The sequence below is a fragment of the Rhea pennata genome, chromosome 1, assembly GCF_028389875.1.
Source record: "Rhea pennata isolate bPtePen1 chromosome 1, bPtePen1.pri, whole genome shotgun sequence".
NCBI classification, from domain to species: domain Eukaryota; kingdom Metazoa; phylum Chordata; class Aves; order Rheiformes; family Rheidae; genus Rhea; species Rhea pennata.
This window is the reverse complement of record NC_084663.1, coordinates 192,885,509-192,899,054: the sequence shown is the minus strand read 5'-3', so window position 1 is coordinate 192,899,054 and position 13,546 is coordinate 192,885,509. Positions and strand designations below refer to the sequence as shown.

Sequence of the window (13,546 nt, the reverse complement as noted above, 5' to 3'; positions counted from 1 at the left end):
CGCTGCCGAGCCGCTTCCCGGGGCAGGCGACAGGGCCGGCGGGGAGGCGGCGCCCGCACGGCGGCTCTGCCACTCGGTGCAAAGCCGCTCGCTGCAAGCAATCGTCCCCCGGCAAACCGCGAGGACGTCCCCGGGGCAGGCCTCCGAGGAGGGGGGGGACGCGGGACCTTCGGAACGGATGCGGCGGCGAAGCACGCGGTCTCCTGCGAGCTACGCGCAGGAGCTTCGGCGCGGCCGGTGCCCCCGGCCACAGGCTTACGCGCGAGCCTCTGCGGGTGGCAGCTGAAGAGCTGCAGCAGCGGATGCGAGGAGAGACAAGATGACTATCCAAAAAGATATTTTCAGATCTGCATCCACAGTTGCTTCCGATTCAGTACGCAAGTATTTCTATGAAGGAATCATTTTGAATGGCTGTTAAAGATTTCCAGAGAAGGAGGTTAACGTGCTGGAAGCATCACGGCACAACCGGAGAAGCTTGCCAGCTGCGTACATTTTCATGGGCTCCATAGCTCACGTGGTCAAGTTTATCGTTTGCAAACAGGAAGATGTGGATTTCAAGCAACAATAAAGTAAGCAGAAGGACTGGGATCAAACAGCAGCTGAGGAAATGCAAAATTACCTGTGCTTGAACAGAACGGGCTGGAACTGGTGGTTACTGTGGAGGCAGGCATCTCTCCTCAGGGTTTCCCTCTGCATACACTTTTATTTTCCTCTTTTTTTTTTTTTTTTTTTTTTTGCTTATCTGAGAAAATTGTATTTCTATTGAAAATTGTATGTTGTGTTGAAAATTACATTTCAAATGGCCAGGTGCAATATGATGGAGGTGCTTCGCACCAATGTTTCTTTCTGTCAAGCAGCGTTTTCCTGGAGTGCCAACTTTTCCCTTTCCCAGCCAGTGGTCCTGCAGGTTCTCCTGCAAAGGAGGGCAGGCAGGAGAGGCTGCTGGGCTCACGCGCTTTGAGCTGGAGGAGAGGAAACAGTCTCATGTACAGGTGTGACAGAAACAGTTTGCAGAGCCCCTTTAGCTCCACCTTAGCCTTTCCTTGCCATTCCCCAAATTGCAAAAAATTTGCCAGTGCTTCCTTCCACCCTGCAGCCACTCCAGCACCAACAGGTGTGAGAAGATCATATCCCTCCAGCTGGTTTTCTGCTCTATCTGACTACATTTACAGGAGGGTTGCTCTGCTGTGGTAATAGGTCTCATACCCTCTTAATGTTTTCTGCTTTCTCTTAAAAATTGTTGGAAATGTTCAGTTTAATGTTATACTTTAAAAAATCCCCACAACATTTATTTTGGGTCAGTCATACCATGCACTCATTGGCAAAGTTTTTAGGGGGAGAGGGGTTCCTGCACACGCATAAATCAGCTCGAGAAGGCCTGGATCTGGTGCGATGGGTTTTTGCAGGGGGGCATCTCACCTGCGGCCTGCGGCGCATCCCTCTCCGTGCATCACCAGGCCGAGGCAGACCGGGGGGGATGAAGCCTCTCGCCCGGATGGGTCGGTGGGTTGGAAAGCCTCGCGTTGAGCCTGGGGATGCCGGCCCGGCCCGACCGGCACACGTGGTGCGGGCGCTGCCCTTGGGTGGGCCGCCTTGCAGCCTGGTCGCCGCACACCCCTGCGATTTATTTCTTTTCCTTACGGCAGCTTCAAGCAGCAGGAGCCCGGCTGCGGGCACCCGGAATTTGAGCCTCCTGCTGAATCAAAGCCACCTTTGGGAAGCCTTTGAAAGGCGCGTTTTCACGGCGCGTTTGAGGCTTACCGCCTCCAGAGCCTGTAAATCAAGAGCGAGTAGCGAGCCGCCCGGGAGGTTTACACCGGTGTAAAAGAGGCAGGGGAGAGAGGGCAGGAGCAGCCGCTGCCGCGGGGAAGGCTGGCAGACGTCCCGCCACAGCCGCCCGGGCTCCGGCGCTGCCTCCCACCGGGAGCTCCCTCCCTGCCCGCGGCCGAGGGTGCCGCCGCGCGGCTCTGCCCTTCCCTGCCTTCTGCGGGGCCGGCAGTCCTCTTCCGACCTGATTTCATCGCACTTCCAGGCAGTGGGTTTCTCCCTGTTAGTAACAAGTCACAACTCAAAGACTATGTTAATCACATACCTCCCGGCCAGTGTGTATCTGTATATTTGCCTGTACCCACGGATATTTTTCCATATCAAATAACTCAGATGTTTTTGCATGATAAAGAGCCTAGATAAAAATACAGTTGCAGTTAAATCTGTCACCATTGTACGAGATGAATTTCACAACTTTGCATCTGCTGGGAATTATTATCTAGCTGAGTCACATCCAGAAGGCTATGCCCAGTCATCCGGATGTGGCTTGGACATTGGGCGCTATCCAGACCTCTTCGGTAGCCTGCCCTGGAGTATGGCGAGACAGAGATGCAGCAAAATCTGTCTGGGGCTCAATCCAGTGAAAATATTACTTTTATTAGTGTTAAATCCCTACCAAGGTAAGCATTTTTAGCAAGTCTTTTCCCATCAGAATATAGGCAAAAGAGAGCAGGGGGTTATGGTGAGCAAGTAAGGTGCGCTTTGGATGAGGATGCTTTCCAGCAATCTGACAACCTGTGGTAAGTTTTCTGCAGCCTTCCCATGCCCTAACCCATGCCTTTCTGCCATTTCTTTAAAGGACTCAATAGCGTAATCTTGCAATTGTGAGGCAAGGCAATAAATATGCTGCAACACTTAGGTTCAGCTGCACTGCATCTGGACTAATAAAACTGGGGTACAACTGGGAAGTCCAAGCCTGTAAAATGCTGAATGCTGACAGCTGTCGCTGTCTTCCAGGCAGTTATTCACAGGGACAAGAGCTGCAGGATCCATCCCGGAAATGAAAGATACATTTCTTTGCCCACCCATGATGTTCACAGCATTTCCATACTCTTTGTTTAACCTGCCCGGTCACATATGCTATAGGGTTGAGGAGCTTTTGCTTATGACCCAGAGCTGTGGGGCCCTATCACTGGTGAGACTGATGGAGCTGTGACCAGGGAGGGTCCATGTCTGAGAGCTGTGCTGTTACTGCCACTGCCCAACAGTTTCGTCCTCCCACCCTCTCCTTGTGCAGTGGCTGGACTCTTGCAGGCAATGAAGTGATAGCTTGGCTGGTCTTTTCCAGCCTTTCTACGGTTCAGCGCAGCTAACCAAATGCTAACCAAATCAAACGATACACTTTAGACGTGGAGGCTGCTGTTTTGCTCCTAAAGGGGAATAGCTATCTTTCTATATTACTTATCCTCTTGGACCATGGACATATTATCTCTTATTTCTCTTGGCTTTATCTGTAAATAAGAGTGTATAGTGAGGCTGTGTACTGCAGCTGTGTTGCACTGATAGATATCTAAGTAAGAGATGTTGCCTATGCTAGCTCTGAAGCCATAGGAAGTGTTTCATGATTCAAGATAAGAAAGCCCATCACTTCCTCCTTCTGTGCTTTGCAGGGCTGAGCTGCTGCTGAGCACACAGACCAACCTGCTGGCAAAATGGACCATGAACTGCTGGGAGGTATTGTCCTGCTCGCCATAGTCACCTTGATAAGTGTTGTCCAAAACGGTAAGCCAAAAAAAAACCAAAAAACAAAAAACAAAAAAACCATTTATTTAAGGGCTAGAATGGAATGGGGAAATATTGAGTATGATATGTGCTGATCTGATATCTGTACATGCAATCTCTAGTTGTACATGTGTGTGTGCTTAGGCATGACTTTGGCTTTAGGAATTATTCTTCTAAGCATACCATTTTGCATGATATTGCCTCAGTATTTTAGCAGTCACGCTGCCCTATTCTGTGATATCCTAGAGTGAGTTTGTTATACTTATGCCAGCTAATGTGAGGGATAATATGTTGTGGTTGCCTGCGAGAGTTGCCATCGAGCTTCAGTGACCAGGACATCTTCTGCTGTGAAGTCCCTGCCGTGGGCAGCCAGGGCTGCTCCAGAAAGAGCCGCACCACGAGGTGCACAGGGGTCGGGGAACCGAGCGACCGCGCGCAGGGCTGGGTGAGACTGCACTGGCCTGGGTGAGGCCACCGAGACTGACCCCCGAAGAGAAATCTGCTTCTCTGCCAGTATCCAGTTATCCTACTTTTCTACCCGAGTACTGCAGCCGGACTAGTTTTTACTAAGTGCTGTCCGGGGAATGCTGCGCATTTTCTGCAATGGAGAGATTTCGTTTTTTTTGTCTCTTATCTTGTTCAGAACTCTATAGCCTTAGTATTATACTTCAGAGTTTTTCTTTTTTTCTTTCTTTTTTTTTTTTTTTTTTTAGGAAAACTGTAAGTTTTTCTCTTCTGAAAACCTTTTCTTTAACTTCATCCTCATTTCTTAAATACTTAAGCAGATCAATATTAATATTTAATATTTGAGCATAAAATTCTGCCCAGAATACAGACAAGTGAGTGAGTGAGTTTTCCTGCAGCTGCACTGAGATTGCCCTGAGTTCAAGAACCGTGTGATGGGGATCTGGCACAAATGCTTGAAATCTTCAGGAATGGCTTCAGGAGGCAAATAAAAGATTTCTGCTGAGTGCAAAACATATCGGAAAAAGCAAAAAACTGCACCTTGATTCTTGGAAATAGGCTATTCTTGGTACTTCTTCTGGGGAAGTACCAGGAGCCACAGCACAAGCATAGCTGCCACAGAGTGAAAAAAAAGGGGTGAGAATTGGAGTAGTTTTGACGTAGGCACTAAAAGCAGTGTCGTTCAACCCAGTCCCATTTCGGGGTAAATGCACAGTGTGTAATGTCACCAGTGCTAGAATAAGGCTCGCTGTGATCGCAGCACATGCTGCAATTAAAAAAAAATGTGTCGCATTTCCCCTTCTTGTTATTTAACCAGATGTCTGACTTTATATACAGGTTTGTGCTCTCACTCAGAAAAACTCAAGCATTCGTACTGCAGCCTGAGACAGGCTTTCGCTTCATGGAAATCTGTCTGTACGAGTACAACCCTGCTGCTGTGAGCAGGCAGAGCCGTGCTTGGCAGAGGGCTCCGGGTGCCATTCAGAGGTGGCACGCAGCCCTAAATTTTGCTTCCTGAGCTTGCATCATTTGATTTCCTCCTCCCGAGTTTTCTGCCTAGAACGGCCCGGCTGCTAGTCCTGCGAGGCGTGCAGTGACTACAGCAGGAGAGCAGATCGTCAGGGGATATTAGGTGTACAAAACTCTTGCTATGGCTTTGGTTCAGCAAAGCACTCAGGCATCTGCTTAACTGTCTTTAAGTACATGAAGCCAGTGCAATGTAAATTCAGGCTTGAATGCTCTTCTGCATCTGGTGCAGGGCTATAAAATACTTCTGATGAATTCTGTTGGTCCAGGGGTGGAGGCTGGCTGCAGTTCTGCCCCAGTCCAACATCCGTCTTCTGGTGCCTCATTACCATTGGGAACTCGACTGTTCTGCAGAACGCAGTGAGCTGTCAGATGTCACTTAGCCACACATATTGCTCTAAGTTTTGTTCTTGCGTCAGTGAGATGTTGTAATTAAAAAGCTCTTCCTGGGTAAGCTGTGGGCAAATGCTGAGCAGATCAGGAAGTAGGAAGCAAAGTAAATCAATGGAAGGAAGGGGCAATCTGTGAATTTGCCAGCTCTCTGGGGGTTAAGTATTTTCTACTCACATGGACTTGTGAAAAAAAACAGACTTGGATTTAGCTCTTTTGTACCTTAACTTGACCTCAGTCCAGGCTGCTGTGGTTTTGTCTCCACCCTTGATTCCAGAGACACGTTCCTCTCCCTCTCTCACATGGCCCAGTCATGAGCCAGTTCACAGGAATGATCCCACTGAAAATAGATTTAACAACAAAAGTGTTTTATTTTCAGCTGGACCATCTTCCCAGCCCACCCGCTGCATGCACCCACATCCTGGCATCAGGGAGGGGACGGGAGTGCAGCTGGGCTGGAGGAGATGGTGGGACTGCAGCAGCTCCTGCTCCAAGCAGCAAGGCAGCCCTGGAGCCTGGAGGCATCGGTGTCTGCTGCAGCTGAGCCAAATTAAATCCCCCAGACAGGAGAGGTCCCCCTCTGCCCTGCTCCTCTCTCTCATTCACACCTCCCTGCTCTGCTCACTTACCTCATGCCATGTTGTGAAACTACACCCTGACCTAGAGGTTCAGAGTAAAAGAGTAGGAAATGTAATTGTGGTGTTGCGAATGGCCTTGCTCTGTAGAGTCTTCCATCTTCCCCAGCCACGTCAGTCTAACACAAGCCCAATGCCTTTGTGCTGTGAGAGTAAACTTGAGATCCGGCCCACCACTGGATGTAAGCCACCAGCTCTGGTCCAGTCCTCCGCAGAGCTACGGCCTGAGCGAGCACCAGGCAGGTAGGCTCCACCTCCGGGGTGCCTTCCAGGGAGATCTGGGGATCCTGCAGAGCGTGTGAGATGGGCAGAGCCAAGGAGCAGCACAAGATGAATGTCACTTCCAAGGGAAAGAGCTCACTTGAAGTGAGAGGTTCCACTCCTCCTAATGACAGCGAGATGCTGGGGTCTCTAGAAGTGTAGTCGGAGGTGATCTCCTCCCATGTGTTGCTCTTCCCTTGGAGGTTCACATGGTCTCAAGAAAATACAGCTGCTCCAGTGGGCCAGAGTGGTTGTTTCAAGGACTGTTGCTAGCTAAAAGGTGGCAAAAAGAGGCAAAAACCTCTTTTTTGGTTGTCTAAGCTGTTTGTGAAGTCAATGGAGAAAGACAAGCATTTCCCTGGGGTGATTTCTCTCATGATGGCAGCTCTGTGAGGAATGGATTGCCCTCTGGGGGTGTTTTTCCTCTATTTCCCTCTGTAATCCACTGAATCCACAGGTGTTTTTAAAGAGGAAGCAGCGTGCTTTAACTTCTAAATTCTTTAGTCAACCCACAGAAAAACTGAATTTCCAAAGAAGGTTGATAGTAATCCACTGACTGCAGAAGGAAAACATCTATCCAACATTTGTGAATGGCTAAAATGAAGTGAGATGAATCTTGTTCCTCCTCTGTGAAAAAGGTGCACGTGGTGCACCTACCTCTGTCTTTCGACCTAACACAGGATCCTTTGACCAAGGACAAAGGCATTAAGTAGGCAGGCAGCAGAGCATCTTAAGTACAGGCCAAGGTGCTCCGGAGAGCCTGAGCCCCATGCTCCAGCCAGAGTCGCTGCAGTGATTTCATATGCCGTGTCAGAGACAGTGAGAGCTTCCAGGACAGTGCCTGGATTGCCATAGCTAGATCCCTGTCCCGGGGAAAAGGACGGCATTTATAGGAAAAGGAGGTATTTGTGAGAAGCAGTGCTGCGCTGTCACCCCAAGGGTGGTGGTGTCCCCAGCCAGCCCCTCCAGGCCACTGCGCTCTGTAACCCTGGCATGTCAAGGCGTCGGGGCTCAGCCTGGCAGCAGCTCTGCATCACTGCGCCTGACGGCAGCGGCACGCTGGCGTACGAGAAGCGGCGGTGCCGGCAGCAGCTGAGAGGGAGGTACATATACAGCTCACTCCTGGCTTTCTCTGGAGCGGTGGCATGTTCTAGTGATTTCATGCAGGAACTCAAGGGAGGGGAGGGCTATGTACCCCAGCGAAGCCATGGAATCCAAGACCATCAGGAAGGAGAGGCTGTTTCCCACCAAGAAAACGCTAGCCAGTCTAGTCTTCTTTGATGAAGCCCTCTCAAATGATGCAGATCGGTTAATAACCCCTGTGTCAGTGGCTGCAGCAACAACCGGGCACCTTTGTGTGGATCCCACCATGGCTGCGTCACCAGATGGTAACTACTCTGGGTCCCCAGTCTTTGCTTCGAGTCCTCCCAGGTCCCAGCTAGTGCACCACACCAGTGAGCACCAAGAGGTCCACTGCCCACTGGAGGCACTGGTTTAAAAACACAGAGTTTTTTTTTTTTTTTTTTTTTTTTTTTTTTTTTTTTTTTTGAAGAAAGGCTGCAGAACAGCTAGATGCGCCCAGGGAATCACTCATTCTTGGAAAGCAAAAAACTCAGTAGCTTTTGGTGAAGGCAATTTGAGTAGAAAAGGCATGCAGCATCTGTGAGGGAAAAAGAGAAGTAACTCTTCAGATTCTGGGGATGAAATCCTGCTATTTATCAAATTCTACCTACTTATGTTGTTACAATAATGTTTTTCCTGGTGTTTTATCTTTTATATATATCTTTTTCTGATATTCTAAATTGTAGAGCAGTTTGCGTACACTGAGATTGGGTACATGATAATACACAGCAGCCTGTGAGAGATCTGTCTGATGTATTTAGACTTATGATTGACGGTGTCTGTTTTAGTGTCATTAGATAAAATGTGTTTGTTATGTACTCATGATACATTACCTCACGAAACTGCATTTTTTCAGCAGTTAACATCCTGACACAAGACTACTGGTTAGATGGGGAAAACCCAGTGTGGATACATAAAGAGCCACAAACGAGATAGGCATCTTTATGCTAAGACTTCAGAATAATGTCTCGCAACTGGAGCGTCGTTGTTACTTATTTACAATATCCAAGGACTCACCTAAAGTCTTTAACACCCAACTCAGGTTGAGAAGAGAAGTGTGTTGATTTGGATGGGGGATTTCTCCAGCTCGAATTCTGCTTTGGAATAAGACTCCCTTTTCTTTAATTTTCTGTGAAATGAGTAAAACAGCAGCACAACAGCTTTTGCAGAGCCCTGGCCCTATAAGCCTTGTGATCCTTGGCTCGGGAGCTGCACATCTGAACAGGTGCCTTTTTCACCAAAAGGGAAGCGATTCCCTTGCCCCCCCCCCCCCCCGCCTCAATCCTGACTAGGAAGCTTGTTTCCCCCAGGAGCAGGAAGGCTGAGCCTGGGGCTCCCAGCGCCGCGCTGCAGGGATTAACCGGGGCTCAGAGGCAGGACCGGCTACGGGCCATAGCGGCGTGGGACAGGGTGCGAGGCTGCACCATGCTGTACCCAAGCACGAGGGGTTCGGCGATGGCATAGGGACGGAGCAAGCGTGCCGGCCGCATCCTTCCAGAGGCACGCCTGGATGCCACAAAGCTGAGCCTCCGAAATATCCCCAGATTACGTCTGCGATCAAACCCTGTTTCTTTCTCATGCAGCTTTTTTTGCTAGCAAAGTGGAGCACGAAAGCAAGCACTGCAATGGCAAAGGCTTCCAGCGGCCGGGATCCTCCGCCTTCGACCGCGTCTACACCGCCAAGTGAGTAGGCAAGCCCTGTGCAGCCGGCAGAGGACAGCTCCGTCCTTGCTATAGCTTAGGGCAACCCTCCCGAGGCCCAAGGGTGGGCTGCAAATGCCCTCGGAGCAGGGCTTTGCTCCGCAACCACGTTGCTGCGAGTGCTGCGGCAATGTTTAGACACAGGGCTCTCGGGCGCTTTTGCTGGTTAGCCCAGCTCTTTTCCAGGCTGCCTGTGCATTGCTCTGGTTATACTGATCTTGCAGCCCTGTGTGTATTATGTCCCTTCACCTGGGGACCAGTTCACCCAGTAGTACCCAGTGTTGGAAGGATGATAGCAGCCCTCATAATAAACACCTGCTCTTAGTCCCCCGGCAATCCCCTGAACGCTTGGCTCTCTGCTGGTTCAGTACTTTCCTTGGGTCTTGTCTTTGACACCCCCCTAAGAGAAAGTAGAGGGGAAAATTAATTCCCATCCAGAAGAGAGAAGAACGTAAAATATTTTTTATTACCCATGAAGTACTGACGATGTGCCTGAAACAGTCCAGAACAGCAAAATCCTGCCCTTCACAGGGGTGTAACCTCTGCCAAGGAAAGGTTTCTCCCTGGAAAAGCATTTCCATCTGAAGGAAGAAGTGGGAAATAGTTCCCGTTCATGCACGGCGCTATGTAAACTTTGTCAGACACTCCTGCTTGCTGTGCGCTTTTCCTTCGGCTGGTTTCACGCAGATTTCTGTGCCAATAACCTGGTTAACATGACTCGATGATAAGATTGTTTCCAGGCCGCACAGTTATCTGTCGTATAGGTGCCACGATTAAGCAGGTTAGCGGAGGAAATGCCAGGCGGGTGTGCAGGGCAGCCCGCGGCCCCACGCGCCGGGGGCAGGAACCCCCCGGGCGGCAGCTGCCTCGCGTTAGCGTGCGGCCGAAGCCTCTGCAGCCGCGGCAGAGCGGATAGGGAAGGCCGGACGCGCGCCCGGGAAACCTAACGACTCCTTTCGGTTTTCCCTGTGTTCTTATTTCTCCCGTATAAATTCCTTTCCAGCCAAAACTGTGGACATACCTACCCTACGTTTCTCGCTGTGCTTTGGTGTGCAGGGCTGCTTTGTAGCCAAGGTAACTCAGGATTTTATTCCCCCCCCCTTTCAGCGGTTCGGCCAAAATTAAACGGGGACCAGACTCCCCCAAAGCCCGGGAACCCATCTCACCGGGCTCGCGGGGCGAGAGGAGAAAACCAGCTTGTTCCCGCGGTGGGTGGGGGGAGTCGGGGGCCTCGGCTGGGAGGAAAGCGAGTTTGTTAGAGCGCAGCTCCCCGGGGGGCTGCGTCCACCCCGGCAAGCCGAGCGCTGCCGCGGCACCGAGCCGAGCCCCGTCCCGCGGCCGTCCGTGGCATTCAGTTATTAGCACCCTCCTCGGCGCAGTTCTGCCTTATGCCCACAAATGTGCTCCCAGGCACGATTCTGGGGCTACTCCAGGCTGGGGACTAGTCCCAGAGGAGTATGGACAAGATCGCCTTGTTTTGGGAAGGGGGAAAGAGAGTTTAGGAGCCTGGATGCTGGGCACGCCGTGTTATTCACCCTCCAGACTGGAAATGGGCTCGTTTGCAGCCTCCTCCCGGGTTGTCTTGAGGGCTGGAGGCAGCTAAGCCGGGAGAAGGTGCCCAGGATGGGGGCAGGTGAGTGAAAGCAGCTAAGCCACCTCCTGTCCTGAGACAACTGCTGCTCATGAGGTATCACTGCATTCCTAAATGTGCTCCCATTTAATGCAAGAGGGATTTCCCCAAATTTAAAGTTAGGTGCATGCATAACTACTTTCTGAGGGTCTTTGACTATTTTTTCTGGAAGAGGGGAGTTTCTCAACTGGGAGAAGAAGAGCTTTTGCCTGCTTGTGTGGGGAAATTAGAATTAGGGAGAAAGGAGGAAAAGCCCCTTTCCGTGTGCTCAGAAATGAGTATTAAGCCATAGTGTAGTCCTTCACCTGCTCCTGGAAAAGTGCATTTATTGGTTACCTTTTAGCTCTGGTGAAACCAGTGTCTAAGCTGACACGCTCCTTCGCAGGCACGACATGACCTGCAGCAGGTCTCCAGCTGAAATATGTGTGTGCACTGCAGCAGGCAGAGCTGAAGGTAGAATTAGATCCATGAAATTTCCTGAAAAAGTGGAGTGTGTGTGGGTGGAGGAAAGTCTTCTGTTTTCCATACCAAGTTTTATGTCCTGGTCCCACTGTTCACATCATAGCTCAAGACTGTGGTTTCCCCACGCCGCTGCCCAGCATAGGCAGCAGACGGGGACAGCATGTACAGCGAGATCTGGGCCGGCCTTTGTAACGCGTTGCTTTACCCTTTGCTCAGCTCCTGCTGCCTTTGCGGGACTGATGTACCTGTTTGTGAGGCAGAAGTACTTCGTGGGCTATCTCGGCGAAAGGACTCAGAGGTGAGAATTTGCAGAGCCTCTTTACAAAACCCCCAGCGAAGCCCTGCTCCATCACCTTTCCTGCACACAGTGTAGGTAAAGGCACATATGTGTGTTTGTGCTTCTATTTGCACAAGATCTTTCCTATTAATAAAGCTGATTTTGCACATGTGCAATAAAATAGTCCCACCACCTTTGATGGCTAAGAGAGCATGTGGTTCTCTCTGAATAGCCACTGTGGTAAGAAGCAGCACAGGGCCAAATCCAGAGGGCTTGTAGCCGGCCTTTGCAGAAATGCAAGTCAGAACAGAAATGGGCCATCTCCATCTCGCCCCCTGAGATCTCTCAGTTGGTCTCAACAACAAACTCTGTAGAAGTCTGAGGGCTTCTCAAGTGAGATTATGTATTTCAGTTAATTGCTTTTCTCCTTTTCTGTCTCCTCAGCACTCCTGGTCATTTATTTGGAAAGCGCATCCTTTTGTTCCTGTTCCTCATGTCTGTGGCTGGAATACTCAACTACTATCTCATCTTCTTTTTTGGAAGTGACTTTGAAATGCACATAAAAACGATAACCAGTGCAATCTCTCCATTGCTGCTCATTCCGTAACTTTCCATTGCACGGAGAGGGTCAGCATGCTTAATGTATTGATGCCCAGAAGCAGCCATAATTCAACTGTTTAAGAAATGAACCTATAACCCTTTTAGATTGCTGTAAATCTAATGCTCAGTGAGCTTTGTAGTTTGATTTTAACCTTGCTTTTTCCTTCAAGAAAAAGATTTATGGTGAACACTCAGCATGCCCAAGGAATGGTAACAACTTCCAGTTAATTCTTTAGATTCTTCTGTAAATTGCACTTTTAAAGCTGATTTCATGACCATGAGGAATATTTTATGCTTTCAGCATAACGGTGCTGTGCTTAGCTCTTGTCATGAAAACCAGGAGCCTCACAGCCTTGCTTGCATGCAGCCACCCTGACAGATGTGCAGCTACAGCTGTCTCCTGCAGTTATCCTCGCACACAACACCCAGGCTTTCACCGTCACCTGGCATGCAATGCCCACACAAATGCACAGTCTGGCCTCTTCACCTGCCATGTCCCTTGTGCTCACTGGTGACCACGCTCCCACCGGTGCCAGAGGATGGCGAATTGGCCCCTCTTTGGTCTTCCTTGATAAATATTCATGTGCATAATTCTCCTAACATTGGCCTCATTTACACTTCAGCCTTTTTATGCTTCCACAGGTGTGGAAAGTGGCCTCATGTAAATGAGGATCTGGTGTATTCATGATGGGGCTGGTTTTGTTTTGTGTAATAAAGCAGTCTAAAAGGACGAAATCTGTTTTCTCCCGTGTTCTTTGCACAGTGCTCGAAGCCGATCCTCCCAGGAACGAACGGGCCGGCGAACGGAGCAGCACAGGGCCGGCTCGCCGCGAGGGGAGCGGCGCTGGGCTCCGCTGTGCGCTGCGTGTGCCGTGAGCACGAGCTCGAAAAGATGCGCACTTAACAGCTCCTTCTCCATTAGCAAGTTCAATTCTCCAGCACTTACAACGTGCCCCTACAAGTCAGTATCAAGGAAGAGTTTGATTATAAAGGCAATCGAGGCAGGCAAACAGACAGGCACAATCTTTTTAAACATTGCTGCTGTATGAATGCTTAAGCTCTTAAGCCTGTCTGATTACCCCGTGCAGGATGGATAGAGCTGTATTTTACGACTCCTTTGGGAGGGACGGAGTCTGCTTGCTACGTGAGGAGAGAGTCTGCAGAGCTGTTTTCAAAAAGGATCCAAGAAAGCCGCCTGCCTTTGTATGGGGTTTGTTCCCGTCCCGGTGTGCGGCAGAGGTGCTTGTGAGTGCTGCTCTCCTTGACATCAGCCTGTGTTATCTCTGCATCTAACCAGTTGCAGCATCAAAATAACATTTTTTTTTCTCTTGTCCTGTACAGGAATGTTGGACATGAAAGATTAGTTATAAATGTGCTTCTTGCATGACAATTACCAAATAAATGCTCTGACTAGTTAGAAGAGGTAAT

The 13,546-nt window shown here is 49.9% G+C and overlaps 1 protein-coding gene across 1 annotated transcript; it reads left to right on the top strand.

Moving 5' to 3' along the window:
• The first annotated feature begins 3,466 nt into the window (after window positions 1-3,466).
• ALOX5AP (arachidonate 5-lipoxygenase activating protein) lies at window positions 3,467-12,843 on the top strand. Its single transcript, XM_062576959.1, has 5 exons — window positions 3,467-3,549; window positions 9,032-9,131; window positions 10,153-10,223; window positions 11,458-11,539; window positions 11,963-12,843. Exons 1-5 carry the CDS (start codon window positions 3,480-3,482, stop codon window positions 12,123-12,125), a joined length of 486 nt encoding a protein of 161 aa, XP_062432943.1. The 5' UTR covers window positions 3,467-3,479; the 3' UTR covers window positions 12,126-12,843.
• Window positions 12,844-13,546: the final 703 nt, after the last annotated feature.